At 61.9% G+C, this 12,765-nt stretch overlaps 1 protein-coding gene across 1 annotated transcript; it reads left to right on the top strand.

Annotated features, from left to right (window-relative positions):
- The first annotated feature begins 1,178 nt into the window (after nt 1-1,178).
- Nucleotides 1,179-11,481, top strand: LOC309539994 (uncharacterized protein). The gene is made up of 4 exons (XM_082236528.1): nt 1,179-1,373; nt 5,583-7,180; nt 8,376-8,450; nt 11,004-11,481. Exons 2-4 carry the CDS (start codon nt 6,003-6,005, stop codon nt 11,200-11,202), a joined length of 1,452 nt encoding a protein of 483 aa, XP_082092654.1. The 5' UTR covers nt 1,179-1,373; nt 5,583-6,002; the 3' UTR covers nt 11,203-11,481.
- Nucleotides 11,482-12,765: the final 1,284 nt, after the last annotated feature.

The following is a 12,765-nucleotide window of genomic DNA, read 5'->3' as shown; positions in this document are numbered from 1 at the left end:
GCAGCAGCAACCCCCAGCCCCCCAAGAGGGCCAGTCCTGCCAGGAAGCCCCACTGGCTAAGCTCGGAGGCGTCTTCTCCCGAGCCAGGGCCAACCCGGGAGGCAGAGGAGCATCCCCGCCACGACGCGCAGCTGCTGCCGGGGCTCCGCTCGGGGTCGCGCACGTGGCCGCGTGGCCGGGCCGCCCGCCGAGGCAAAGCCCCGCCCAGGGAAGGCGCGACGCCCCCCGCCCGCCCCGGCTCCGCCTCTCTCGGCCGAGCGCTTCGGCGGCGGCGGCGGCGGCTCGTCCTCGTCGCGGCCGGAGAGCGAGCAGGCAGGCAGGCAGGCAAGGGGCGCGCAGCGGGGACGGAGGGGATCCGGATGGCCGGGCGCGGGATTGGCAGGGGTCTTCTTTGTGGCTGCCATGGGGGGTCGGGGGGTCGGCAGCCCCTCTTCCGCGCCCGGGCAGGTGCTCGGCATGCAGAAGGGTCGCCCGCGAATGGCTTCGCCGGCCTGGCTTCCCCGGAAGAGAGCCGCTGCTGCCAGCCCGTGTCGAGAAGGCTTGGCTACTCCACACACACCCGCACACCCTGCTACGGAGCCGGGCGGATGCTGCGAACCAACGCCTTTCTGGATCGCGGCGCGGCGGCTGGGCGCGCAAGCGGAACGGGGGGCGGTGGAAGCCTTTGGGGAGCCCTTGGAAGCGGGTGGGGGGCTGGTCTGTGGCGCCTGTGGGGGGTTAGATTGCCTCCACCCCCAAAAGACCCTTGGAAAGAGACAGTAAGGCGCCGAGGGTGATCTGTCCTGGGGGTGGAAAGTTTGCTCCGCGGCGCCTGCGGTGTTTAAGGGAACTTCGGAGAGTCGCCGCTTTCACGTCCGCAACTCCCTCGGCGGCGCGGGGGGGGGGGGCTGGTGGTGACGATTGTTGTATCCGGTGTCTTAAAGTTTAGGAGGGGGCCAAAAGTCCTGAGGTCCGGGGGCTGGCTCCGCCTGGCTTTTAAGGGGGGTTCTGGGGATTATTGGAGGGGGACCCCAAGACATGTCTGCCCCCCGTCTCCTCCCCCCCCGCCCCTTGCCAGCAGGCCAAGGGAGCAGGGACCAAGGCAGAGGCTTAAAGACCTGCCCCTTCCTTGTGGGATGTGCTTTCGGGGAGCAGGCTCCATGCTGCCCCAAGAAATGCGTCTGCCATGCAAGTGCTGCTTTGGCTGCCTCAGACTGCCCAGCTGCCCTTCAGGGGATCTTGGAAGGGGGCGGCAGGCAGAGACCACCTTCTTCGGGGCTTGCCACTCCTTCCTTCTTTGCAGCTTGGACCCTGGATCTCTCCCCCGCCCTCTGGACTCTGGCTGGGAGCTCCTGAGCCGCCTCTCTGCAAGTGTGTGAGACCCTGAGGGCCAGGTGAGAGCCTGAGGCAGGGCTGGGCCGGAGCTCCCTCTTGGCGCCGGCTTGACTTAGAATCATAGAATCGTAGAGTTGGAAGGGACCCCAAGGGTCATCTAGTCCAGCCCCCTTGCAATGCAGGAATCGCAGCTGAAGAATCCCTGACGGGACCCCCAAGCGGCTGCCTAGAAGCCTCCCCACCTTCTGAGAGAGTCTGTTCCGCTGTCGAGCGGTTTGTACTGGCAGAAAGTTCTTCCCAATGTTGAGTTGGAATCTCTTTTCCTGCAGGAGGGGCTTCTTTCTCCCCAGGGGGGGGCACCCTCACATTGGAGCAAGGCCCCCAGTCCATCTGGCTGGCCACTGCTTGGTCTCCCCCTTCCAGGGTGGCCACCCTAGAGGTTCAGTTTTATGTGGGGCACAGCCAACCAGACTTGAGGCGTGGGCAAGGGAAGCTCTCCTTGGATAGTGCCCCACAGCTCCAGCCTGCCCCTCTCCTCTACTTCTGGCCTCCAGGGCCCCCTGGAGTCTCCTCTTGTGGCCCCTGCCTCACTTTCCCTGAGTGCCTTTGCTCCCTGCGCGGGGGGGGGGGAGTGGAGGACCCCCCTTCCTGCCTTCCCCGGACTCGCAGGTAGAGGCCCTGCTCCCACCTGCCTCACTGGGCACCCATTATTTCTGGGGTCTCCGTTTCCAGGCTTGTGGGCTGGGGAGAAGGGGGGAGAAGTGGGGGTGCTTTTTGCCTCTTGCCCTTCAGAGGAGGGTGACCAAGATGGCGAAGCCTCTGGAAACCGAGCCTGATGAGGAAGGGTTGAAGGAGCTGAGGATGTTTCAGCTGGAAAAGAGGAGACTGGGAGGAGATGAGGCAGCCACCTTCAAATACCTGAAAGGCTGTTACCTGGAAGAGGCACCTGTCCTGGATCCTTCAGCTGAGATCCCTGCATTGCAGGGGGTTGGACTAGATGACCCTTGGGATCCCTTCCAGCCCTGCAGTTCTAATATTCTGAGAGCTCTTGAGCTGGATCAGGCCAGAGGTGGCCCCTTCCGGCCAGCGTCCTGCTCCCACATTGGCCAGCCAGATGCTCCCAGGCAGGACCTGAGTGCAGCAGCTGCACTTGGGATGATCTCCTGCCACTGACCTTCCGAGGCGTCTTTGCAGCGGTGGGAGAGCCTGGCCACTGTCTCTCTCAGCTCTCTGTCCTTCTGCTCATTGCCTCTTAGGGCCTGCAGCCCCCAGCCGCCTGCTCAGGCTGGCTGTCTCGCTCTGCAGAACATTCATAGAGTCACCGCACGCTGGTGGGAAGGGACCCTGAGGGTCATCCAGCCCACCCCCTGCAAGGCAGGAATCTTGACGAAGGCATCCATGGCAGATGCTCATCCAGCCTCCGCTTGAAAGCCCCCAAGGAAGGAGACAGTTCTTTCCCCCCCCCTGCCCTCAGGGAGGGGTCCTGCTTGTGATCCTGGGCAGCTGGCTGGGCATGGGGTGTGCTGCAAGCCACGCACAGGCGCAGGCCCTCCCCCCCCCGCCACTCTCCTCGCCCAGTGTTGCCAATACTAATGAGAGGCCCTTCCAGTCAGGTCTGGGCACAGCTCCAGGAACAGGAAGGAAATTGCCCAGGTGTCTGCCTGGGTGGCAGGTGGTCCAGAATCCTCAATTCTGCTGCAGCAAAATGGGTGGGGGGAGCAGGCAGGCAGGCAGGCAGGCTCCCTCCTCCTCCTCCTCCTCCTCCTCCTCCTCCTCCTCCTCCTCCTGGGGTGCTCTGAGGAAGGCCAGTGATTCGCTCGCTCAGCAGTTGGAAACTTTGCTTGTTAGCAGTGCAGGAGAAAGTCTGGGCGGCTGTGCTGAGCTGGCAACTCCCTTCCTGCTGGGGAGAAGCGATGGCACAGTGGGGGGGAGGCACTGCAGCTGGGCAGAAGGGGGCTCTTCTGGCCTGGCCCTCTTGCCAGGAGGCATTGGCCTGCCTGGGACGCCCCTCCTGCGCAACCCGGAGGCCTCTGCCCTTCATTCTCCCTCCTCTCTGCCCAGTCGGCTGCAGGAGGGGAGAGTGTTGTGCACAGGGCAGGGCTTGGGGGGCTCCCACCCGGCTAAAGGGCTCTCCTTTGGCTCTCTGGGAATTCCCACCTTACAGAGGGGGCTCCTGGCACCTTCTTTAGGCCTTCTCAGAGCTCTGCTGGATCAGGCCAGGGGCCCATCGAGTCCGCCATCCTGTTCTCATGGCCCCTGACAGTCCTGTGGGACAGGCTCCATTGCACTCTGCCCTCGGTGACACCTGGGGTTTAATTTCTTTCTTGAATTTCCACCCCACCTTTTCCCACAAGGAGCTCAGGAGGGCAGGTGCATGCTTCTCCCTCCTCCTCATTTAATCCCCACAACAGCCCTGTGAGGTGGGTCAGGCTGAGAGGAGCATGACGGACCCCTAAGACCCCCCAAGGAGTTTCCTGGCTGAGGAGGGATTCAGACCCTAGTCTCTCCCAGGTCCCAGTCCAGCACTGACCACTGGCTCTCTGTTGAAGATAGATACCTAGATCCCACAGTAATTCATCTTAAACTGTTTTTAATACTGCATTTTTAAGTGGCTGTAACCTTCCTTTCCTTTACTGTCAGATTTTAAGCAGAGGTCAGATGGACATTTGTCAGAATCATGGAATCAGTTGTGATTCCTGCAAGGGGGGGGGCTGGTCTGGATGACCTTTCTGTCATTCTGTATCCTGGGACCTTCCGGTGGTGGGCAGGCAAGAAAACCAAGAGCCATTGATAATAATGGCAACCATGTAAAATGTTCACAGGCTTGCTACCTTTTGCTTTCTCCCCCCAGTTCCCAAAGGTGCCCCCCCCCGCACAGCCACTTGGAGGTCAGCTGGGAAACTGAGTGGGGGGGGGGAGGGACGCCAGCCGGGGAATGCTCTCTGTGGCAAAGAGAGGCTGTGGCCTCCTCCTGCCTCTGGGCTGGGAGATGGACCCCCTGGTCGGTTTGAGGGGGCACAGCAAAGGCTCTTGGGGGGTGTCCCCTCCCTGATGCTCCTCTTGGAGGCCGAGACAGGCGGTGGGACGGCTTCTCCTCCTCCTCCTCCTCCTCCTCTTCCTGCTCCCCATGAAGGCCAGGCTGCTATTCTTAGCTGTGGCTTCTGCCTGGCTGGCGTTCCTGGCCTGTTTACGCTGAAGGGCCCCTTCTCTCCCCCCCCCCTTTCCCTCTCTCTCCCCCTCCCTCTCTCTCTTCAAACAGAGGCAGCAGCAGCAGCACCAAAGACCAGAGCTTGTCGCTTTGTGTTTTGTGATCCTGCCTGAGACTGGAGGTGGCAGAGGGGGTTGCGGGAGCCTCCGGAAGGAAACTGGGCACGTTTGGGAGGGGCTTTACGAACACCAGAAGAGCCTGCCGGGTCAGGCCGGGGGCCCATTGAGTCCAGCATCCTGTCCTCACAGGGGCCGACCTGTGGGAACCCCCCAAGCAGGAGCTGAGCACATGGCAGCGCTCCCCTCCTGCCACTGGGACTCAGAAGCATTGCAGATTCCGACTGGAGGCAGAGCAGGGCATCCTGGCGAGTGGCCCTCAATCGATCGCCCTCTCGTCCTCCACGAATGTCTGTTTCACCAGACCTTGGGTGAGATGGGTGGGTGACAGGCTTGGGGAGTTATTTCAGAAGAAAAGTGAATGGAAAGGAAAGGGTTAAGCCCTCCCCCTCAGCCCTGCTCTGATGCAACCCCCCCCCCAGCTGCTCCTTAATGGTCAGCCCCTTTAGTGGCCTGATCCAGCTGCTACAGAGCTCCCTTTAGGTTCTTGTGATTCCTAAGTGGAGCCTCCATGGATAGCATCAGTCTACCTTCGAAATGTGGAGAACAAGAGTGGAAGAGGGCTGCTGCTGCTCTTTGAGGGCATCTGGTTGGCCAGAGGGGAAGAGGGTGCCTGACTAGGAGGCCCCACTCTGGTAGCCTCATCCAGCTGCAGACCCTCCTCTCTCCTCGGCTCCTGGGCCACTTGATCGGAGCCTGGGCTAGCAAGGCTGCTTCTGCTGACTCCCCACCTGCTCTGCATGGCGTTCAGGCCGGTTTATAGGACAAGTCAGGGATTCTGCATTGCATTGCGGGGGGCTGGACTGGATGCCCTTTGAGGGTCCCTTGCAGCTCCACACTTCTCTTGTGTCTTACTTTTGGACTGTTTTTCTTAGCCCTGGTTGTAGTGTGGAATACAGCTGGAACAGGTTTCCACCCATTCCTCTCCTCTCTTCTCTCTGCAGGTCTGTTGCCCTGGGAGGCTATGGGCTGGCGCTGTGCCTGCCGGCCCCACAAGTGACCGACCCTCGGGAAGCGGAAGCAGCAGCCGTGAGCAGGATGGGCTCCCTTCTCCCCCCTCCCTTCTGCCGGCCCAGAGAGAGGCCCTCAGAGGCCGGGGACGGACCCTAGAGAGGGGGGAGGGGGGAGAGCAGGCCATGGGGTTCCTGCCGGCAGGGGGGCAAAGGCCAGGCCTCCTCCAGCCATGAGGCGCCGGCTGCCCCCTTGGGAGTCGCTGAGGCTGAGCCCCAGGCAGCAGCACCCACGGGAGAGATGCTTTGCGCCCCGGCGGAGGGGGCAGCCGAATCGACGCTTTCTGGGGAACGGCTTGCGGTCATGCGGGGCAGGAGGCTGTGACGCCCCCCTGGAGGGGCAAAGGGGCTGCCATGGCCAGCCAGGAGGCAGCCCCGGAGGCCGGGCAAGAGAAGGCTGTCGCCGGGGTCCGCTCCGTGCTGCTCAAGCGCGACTCGCCGGGTGCTGAGGACCGCCTGCAGCGCCGCCGCCGCCACCGCGCACAGCAGGTGCGCTTCAAGGACCTGGAGGAGGGCGAAGAGGAGCCCCCGGGCAGCCACCCCCCACGTGCCTCTGCCGCAAACTGCGCCAGGCGGAGCTGGCCCCAATCCGGGCCCCGCCTGCTGCTCGCCCTGCCGGATCCCCACGGGGCGACTGGCATCAGCACCGCCAGCCAGACGTCACCCAGCCTGCAGCGGCCCCCCCGCAGCAAGAGCTCCTGCGACCTCGCCCAGGAGGGGGCGCCCTGTGCAGTGGGCCGCAGCCAGGATCCGCCCCTGGGGGGCACCACCAGCCTTCCTGCCCTTGGTTGCTCCCTCGCCTTACCCCACGCCCAGCAGTGCCCCAGACTTCCTGACACCCTGTGCCCCGGGCTGCCAGCTCCCCGGGGGTCATGCCCCCCGTACCCGGGGCGGGGGGCCCCGTGCCTCTTGGCTAGCTGCGCTTCCCAGTGCAAGCACTGTGCCCCCTCCTCCACGCAGCCCCATGGCACACCAAGCAGCTGCAGCAGCTCTGGCGCCCCCTGGCTGTGCCCACCCCCCTCTGAGCAGGCCTCAAGAGCCCCTCCCTGTGCCCCCCAGAGGGGCATCCCTGCCCCCTGCCCCCTTGCTCAGGGCCCCCCCACCGAAGACCCCACCTCTGCCTTCCTGCTTCCCACAGCAGGGCCCCCTAAGTCAGGAAAACCAGCAGCGCCTGCGGCCTCCCCAGAGAGCCTCAGCACCACTCAGGCCCACCCCCCAGCCCCCACGCCTTCCCAGAAGCCTCCGGACCCCCTTCTGCCCTCCTCCGGTCGCAGCTGCCCCCCTGAGACCTGCCTCTCCGCCGGACCCGGGGAGACGTTTCCCCGCGGGCAGGAGCACCTTCTGCAGCTGGTGTCTGTGGCTGCCGCGCAGAGGGAGCCCCCGCCAGCATCTCAGGACCTCCCCGGGCGGGTGGGGGACATCCACTCCCAGCTGCAGTCCCTCGAGGGGGTGCTGGAGACCAGCCAACGAACCATCAAGGTGCTACTCGATGTCATTCAGGACCTGGAGAAGAAGGAGGCGCAGCGAGATGGGTGAGGCGGGTCTGGGGGGGGTCTGGGCTGCCCAAGGAGCCCCCAGTGGCCAGGCCTAGAGCCGCCGTGACCCTTTGGAGCCAGGGATGTTGAATAGATGCCAGGAGAGGCTAGATTTATTAGATATTCCTCGTCCTCACACTTGTGAGTTCTGCAGAGTGATATCCCTTTTGCTGCTTCGATGGGCTAGTTTCAGCCTTTCCGTTTAAGTAATCTAGGATGTTTAAAGGCAGATTGGATTCTCCTGATATTTCCCCCTTTTAAAACAATAATCACACAAACAGTCTTGTAAGAGATAAAAATAACATCTACTCAGTTTCTGAGGCAGAATAACAGCAGCTTAAAATGGTAATTCAGTTACAGAGACAAAATTTGTCGAGCCTCTAGGGATCCTGAGGGTCATCTAGTCCAACCCCCTGCAATGGAGGAATATGCAGCTATCCCACATGGGAATCAAACCTGTGACCTTGTTTTCAGCACCAGGCTCCAACCAAATGAGCCAATTTGAGAGGCAGACTTCAGTTTAGCTTAAAATGGTGTCTGAACTTTAGAGCTCAGACTTCGCAGGTGTTCTCCCATTTCTGGCTTGGGGATGAAGAGACAAAAACGAGAGCATGTGCCCAGGCAGGCAAGGAGAAGAGAGCTATGGCTGTGCCTTCTGCCCGCCTGGGCACCGTGGGACTGTCTCTCACAGATTTCTCTCCAGCAAACGCCCAGGGAAATGCTGGGAGCTTCAGCTGTCCAGCAAAACACGACTTTTTGGTTTGACTGCGCTTTAAATGATGGAGCGTTTTTATGGTGGCAGCAGCGGGTTCTGCGGGCCACAAGTCAGCCTTGGCATCGCCTGGCACTGTGCCTGCTCACTTTGGAAGCTGAAGCAGAGCCACTGTGGGGCCAGCCCCCTTGCCTTGGGGCGGCCTCTGCGCTGTGAGGCCTGAGGGAGTTCTTGCCTGGCACTTCCCTCCCTGAGACCTCCCGGGGGTCTTCCTGGCCCCCCAAGCCAGCCCTGATGCTTCCCCTCCCCCTGGTCCCTGCTGCTTGACCAGATGCCCTCTGGGCATTGCTGCTTGTGCCCCCCGGCACCAAAGGGCATTGCTGCTTGTGCCCCCCGGCACCAAAGGGGGCCCCTGCGACCAGGCAGGGAGGCGGCGGCTTCTGGGCCTTCTGCTCATGGGCTCCTTCTGCTCCGTTTCAGGCGGCAGTCCTACCGGACAGGGCAGGACACCACCAACTGCGGGACGTGCCGGGACTGCGCCTGCATCATCTACAGGTAGGAGGGGCCTGGGAGCAGGTGTGGGGTGGGGTTTGGGGGTGCCCCCTGGCTTCCCCCGCCTTGTCTGCTCTCGTCTGCCGGCCACAGATCCACCGGCAGCCCAGACATTGGCTCCTGACCTCCACATTTCACATCAACATAAAATGTACGCCTGTTCAGTATGATTGAGGTCATGATCCTGCGTTTTCTGCTGAGGAGGGCAAAGGGGACTCTGGAGAGAGAGGAAGGCTCTATCCTTGGCCTGGGGTGAAGAGGACCCCCCCCCTAAAGGGCCAGCCTCTCCCCACCTCCATCAACCCACTTTTAGGCTAAGCCCACCCAGCTCCTTCGTCTTTTGGCTGCTTTCCAGTCTGGGGGTCCTGCTGGGTCTCAGGCAGCCACTCTCCTCCCTGCCCAGCAGATTTTCCTCTCGCCTTCTCCCCCCCCCCCAGACCACCCACTTCTCCAGCAGAGCCCCTTCCCTGCTCTGGCCTCTGCTTTGGCCTATGGCTGAAGAGCGGGAGGAGGCCAGGCTTCGGAGGGCCAGTTGCAGGAGGAGGAAGGGCTGCTCTTGAGCCCGGATCCTGCGTGTGGGTTTCCCCAGGCACCTGGCTGGTCACTGGGAGAACAGGAGGCTGGACTAAGGGAGCCCTGGGTCTCATCCTGGGGCTCCCTGGCACTGCATGTGGGAATTGGATTTTGATGGGGGCGCAATGGGGCAGAAGCAGACTCTGCAGGGCCTGTGGGGAGCTTGGACCATATCCCAGAAACGACTGCAAGGCTGGGGCAGCCCCACAGGGCTCCGACCCATGGAGCTGACAGCCGCAAATGGCTACCCAGCCCCATTGGCTGTCTTCTGCCTCTGAATAGCAGATACAGGGGCAGACGATGAGGCTGCCCCCAAGTCCGGCTTAGAGACACCTGGGCCCTTGCTTGGATGGCCACCTGTCTTGCATGCTTGAGCCGAGATTCCTGCATTGCAGGGGGCTGGACTAGATGACCCCTGAGGTCCCCTCCAACTCTCCAATTCTATGATTCAGTGTTCTTGACACTGACATTTCATACATTCATAGAGTTGGGTGGCACAAGAAGAGTCTGGCTGCTGGATCAGGCCAGTGGACCAGCTAGTCCATCATCGTGCTCTCGCAGTGGCCAGCCGGATGCTGGTGGGCTGGGTTCAGGGTGCCCTAGGGGCTGCCAGAGGTCTTGGGTGCTGGAGAAGTCCCAAGGTAGCTGGCAAGGGCTCCCATGCCTGCCCGCCCGCCTGCCCCAATCAAGTTCTTGAGGGAAGCGGAGGCAAGCGTTTCTGGCAGATGTGATATGAAGGATGCCTGCGAAGAATGACAGGCCGCCACAGCCTGTCTCCTCCTGCCGGAGATTCTCAGGAGGACAGAGTCCCTGCAGTGGCACGAGAACGGAAGCTGCGTCTCTGGCCCTGCCCCTCCCTCGCTTTAGTCCTGGGACTCTGAGTCAGCCAATGACTCCCACTGCCTTGAAACTGGGGAGGGATGCCAGGATGCCCCCCCCCCAGCCCTGGGCACCAATCTATCTATGGTGCCCCTTGCTTCAGTGGGTGTTAAGGAGGGTAGGTAACCATGTTGGTCTGACGCAGTCAAAATAAATTTAAAAATTAAAGAATTGTCCAGTAGCACCTTAGAGACCAACTCAGTTTGTTCTGGGTCTAAGTTTTCTACTACCTGAAGAAGTGTGCGTGCACACAGAAGCTTCTATCCAGAACAAACCGAGTTGGTCTCTAAGGTGCTACTGGACCATTTGTTAAGGAGGGGTTAGAGGAGGGCTGTGAGCCAGGATGGTGAAAGGGCCTCCATGCCCAGGGAGAGGCGGGTGTCTCTGCCAGTTCCTTGCCGGGGGCAGAGGGGGGCTGAGCTCTGGGTTCCGTAGAATCAGAGTCCTAGAGGGCTCTTGCTCCCAGCCCTGGCTCTTTGGCACAAGGAAGACATCTTCCACAGACCAAAGAATCCTAGACTTGTAGAGTTGGAAGGGACCCCTGAGGGTCTTCTAGACCAGCCCCCCGCAAGCATCCCTGGCAGGCGGCCTCCCGACCTCTGCTTAAAAACCTCCAAGGAAGGAGAGACCAGCAGCCTCTGCTCCTTGGAGCCTTTTCTCTGGGTCCCCCCCCCACGTTTCCATTGACCTTCGGAGGCTGTTTTGGGGGTGGGGGGTCTGGCTGGCTGGCTGTGCAGAGCCTCCCTGGCAGGACTGGGCCCTCTTCCTCTCCCTGCCTGCCTGCCCGCCCGCCGGCTCCTTCTGGCCTCCTGCCTGTGTGGTTCGCACAAGGCCTCAGTGCTAATTGGGATTGACGGGTCTGTCTCTGCCGCTGCGGCGAAGGGTGAGACATGCCAGGGTCGGCGGAGGCAGGCGGCCTCCCATTGGCGGCCTCCCCAGGCTCCTGCCAGCTGACCTGCCTCCCCTGCACCAGCTCCCACGGCCCCCCAGGAGGGATGGGGGCAGCCCAGCCAGACCCCCATCTCTGCCCCCAATCACTAGCGTTGGCTGAGTGGGGTTCCTTGGGAGACGCCTCCCTCTGACTTGCTCCCCGCCTCCCCACAGCGTGGAGCATGATTTCCGGAAGCAGGAGGGGCGTTTGCAGCAGGTGCTGAGCACCATTGAGCCTGAGCTGAGCCACAGCCCCCCGGTGGCCACGCGAGCTGCCACGCTGAGCCACCAGGAGCCGTCGCCAACGCTGAATCTGCCCGTGGTGAAAGCGGAGCCCAAGAAGTCCTGGCGAAAGTGTTTCTGGTTCCTGTGATGGTGCCGTGCCCAGAAGGGTCCGGGGGTCTCCCTCCCCAAGGAGAGGAAAAGGAGCCATGGGGTGAGGGGGCTGCCCCCCCATCAGTCCACACCAGTCAACCTGCCACAGAGCCGCAGTGTGGAGGGATTGCACCAGCCTTTTTATTGCTCAAATCTGTCCAGTTTAACTTGCAGAGCCCCCCACCCTCGATGAAAGGATGGCAGGAGAGGAGGGAAGACACACACACACTCTATTGAGGAGGTCGCAATAAACTCCTGTGAGGCTCCCATTTTCAAACTGCTTCTCCTTCAGAGTCTTTCTTCGGGGGGGGGGGGGAGGCTGCTTTATCCCAGAATCAGGACAAGCCCCTCCCCACCCCTGGCAGCAATGTAACTTCCTAGTCTGTGGCTTAGGAAGGGGGGTGCAGGGGGTGCAGTCCGCCCCGGGTGTCATCACTGAGGGGGGGGGTGACAAAAAATAACTCCCGCACCCACCACACGCCCTTTCCTACGCCACTGCAGAAGCCCAGATAGCTGGGTGAGGCGGGGGGCACTGGGCGCCACACCGGGGGGCCTGCAGCCTGCCTGAGCCACGCGTCTCTCCTGAGGGCGAGGCGGCGGGCGGACTGCCTGCAAGCTCCACGCTGCTTTTTCGAGGGCTTGCGTCTGCCCACCGCCTCAGCCAGCCTACAGCTGAGAGGAGGCTGTGGAGAGGGTTCGCGCAGCGCGCCCCGTCTTAGCTCGCCCCATCCCCGTGGGCGGCTTGCTCTGCCCCCGGCTGCAGGGCGTGCGCACCACCCCAGGCCCCCGAGTGGCTGGCTATGCTGCTGTTCCAAGTCACCTGGCAGAGGAAGGGGGCACTGCAGGACCCGGATTGGGGCACCAGTAAAGTTCAACCAATGATCTTTATTCTAAGATACTGACTGTTGGGGAAGTGACCCCCACATTTGGGTTTATTGTTTCAAGCTCTGAAATATTTTGGCCACAACTGATGCAAAGTGTGTAAAATCAAAGACCCACATGGGAATTTAACCAGCAGTTTTTAAAACTGTAGCTGGAGTGGGGAGATTCCTCCCCTTCTGTCTCATCTGCTAGAAAAAAATGGGGTGTCGTCACTCAGTGCAGTTGATTGGCCAGAGGATCAAGTCCTTCTGTGGGCCAGAGGCAAGTGCCTGGGTGAGGAGACACTTCCTGGTGGCCCCGAGGAACTAAAGGGGAGGGGGCAACCCCCTTGCCCTCATCTGCCAGGGCCAGTCTTGATCGGGGGGGGGTCCCTTTCTGCACCCGCAAGGCCCTCAGGGTGAGCGCGAACCTCCAGCTTCTTCTTTGCCCAACAGAGTGAGGCTGCTGGAGCTCTGGGCTTGGCAGGGAGCCAGGCCCACGGGGGCTCCTGACCTCTGGCTTGGCATCCCCCATGGGCATCTCGGGGGCCTGGGCCTTCCCCAGGCAGTGGCTGCAGCAGCAGCAGCAAAGGGAGCTTGCGTCCTGCCTGCCCCTTTGCCCCCCATGGAGGGATCCAGCGAGGAAGAGACTGAGCTGCTTGCCAGGGAGGCTGTCAGCCCCGCGGTCCCAGAGGTGGGGC

This window comes from Podarcis vaucheri, assembly GCF_965113315.1.
Source record: "Podarcis vaucheri genome assembly, chromosome: 9".
Classification (NCBI taxonomy): Eukaryota; Metazoa; Chordata; class Lepidosauria; order Squamata; family Lacertidae; genus Podarcis; species Podarcis vaucheri.
Note: the sequence above shows the minus strand (reverse complement) of the source record. Positions and strands in the feature narration are given on the sequence as shown.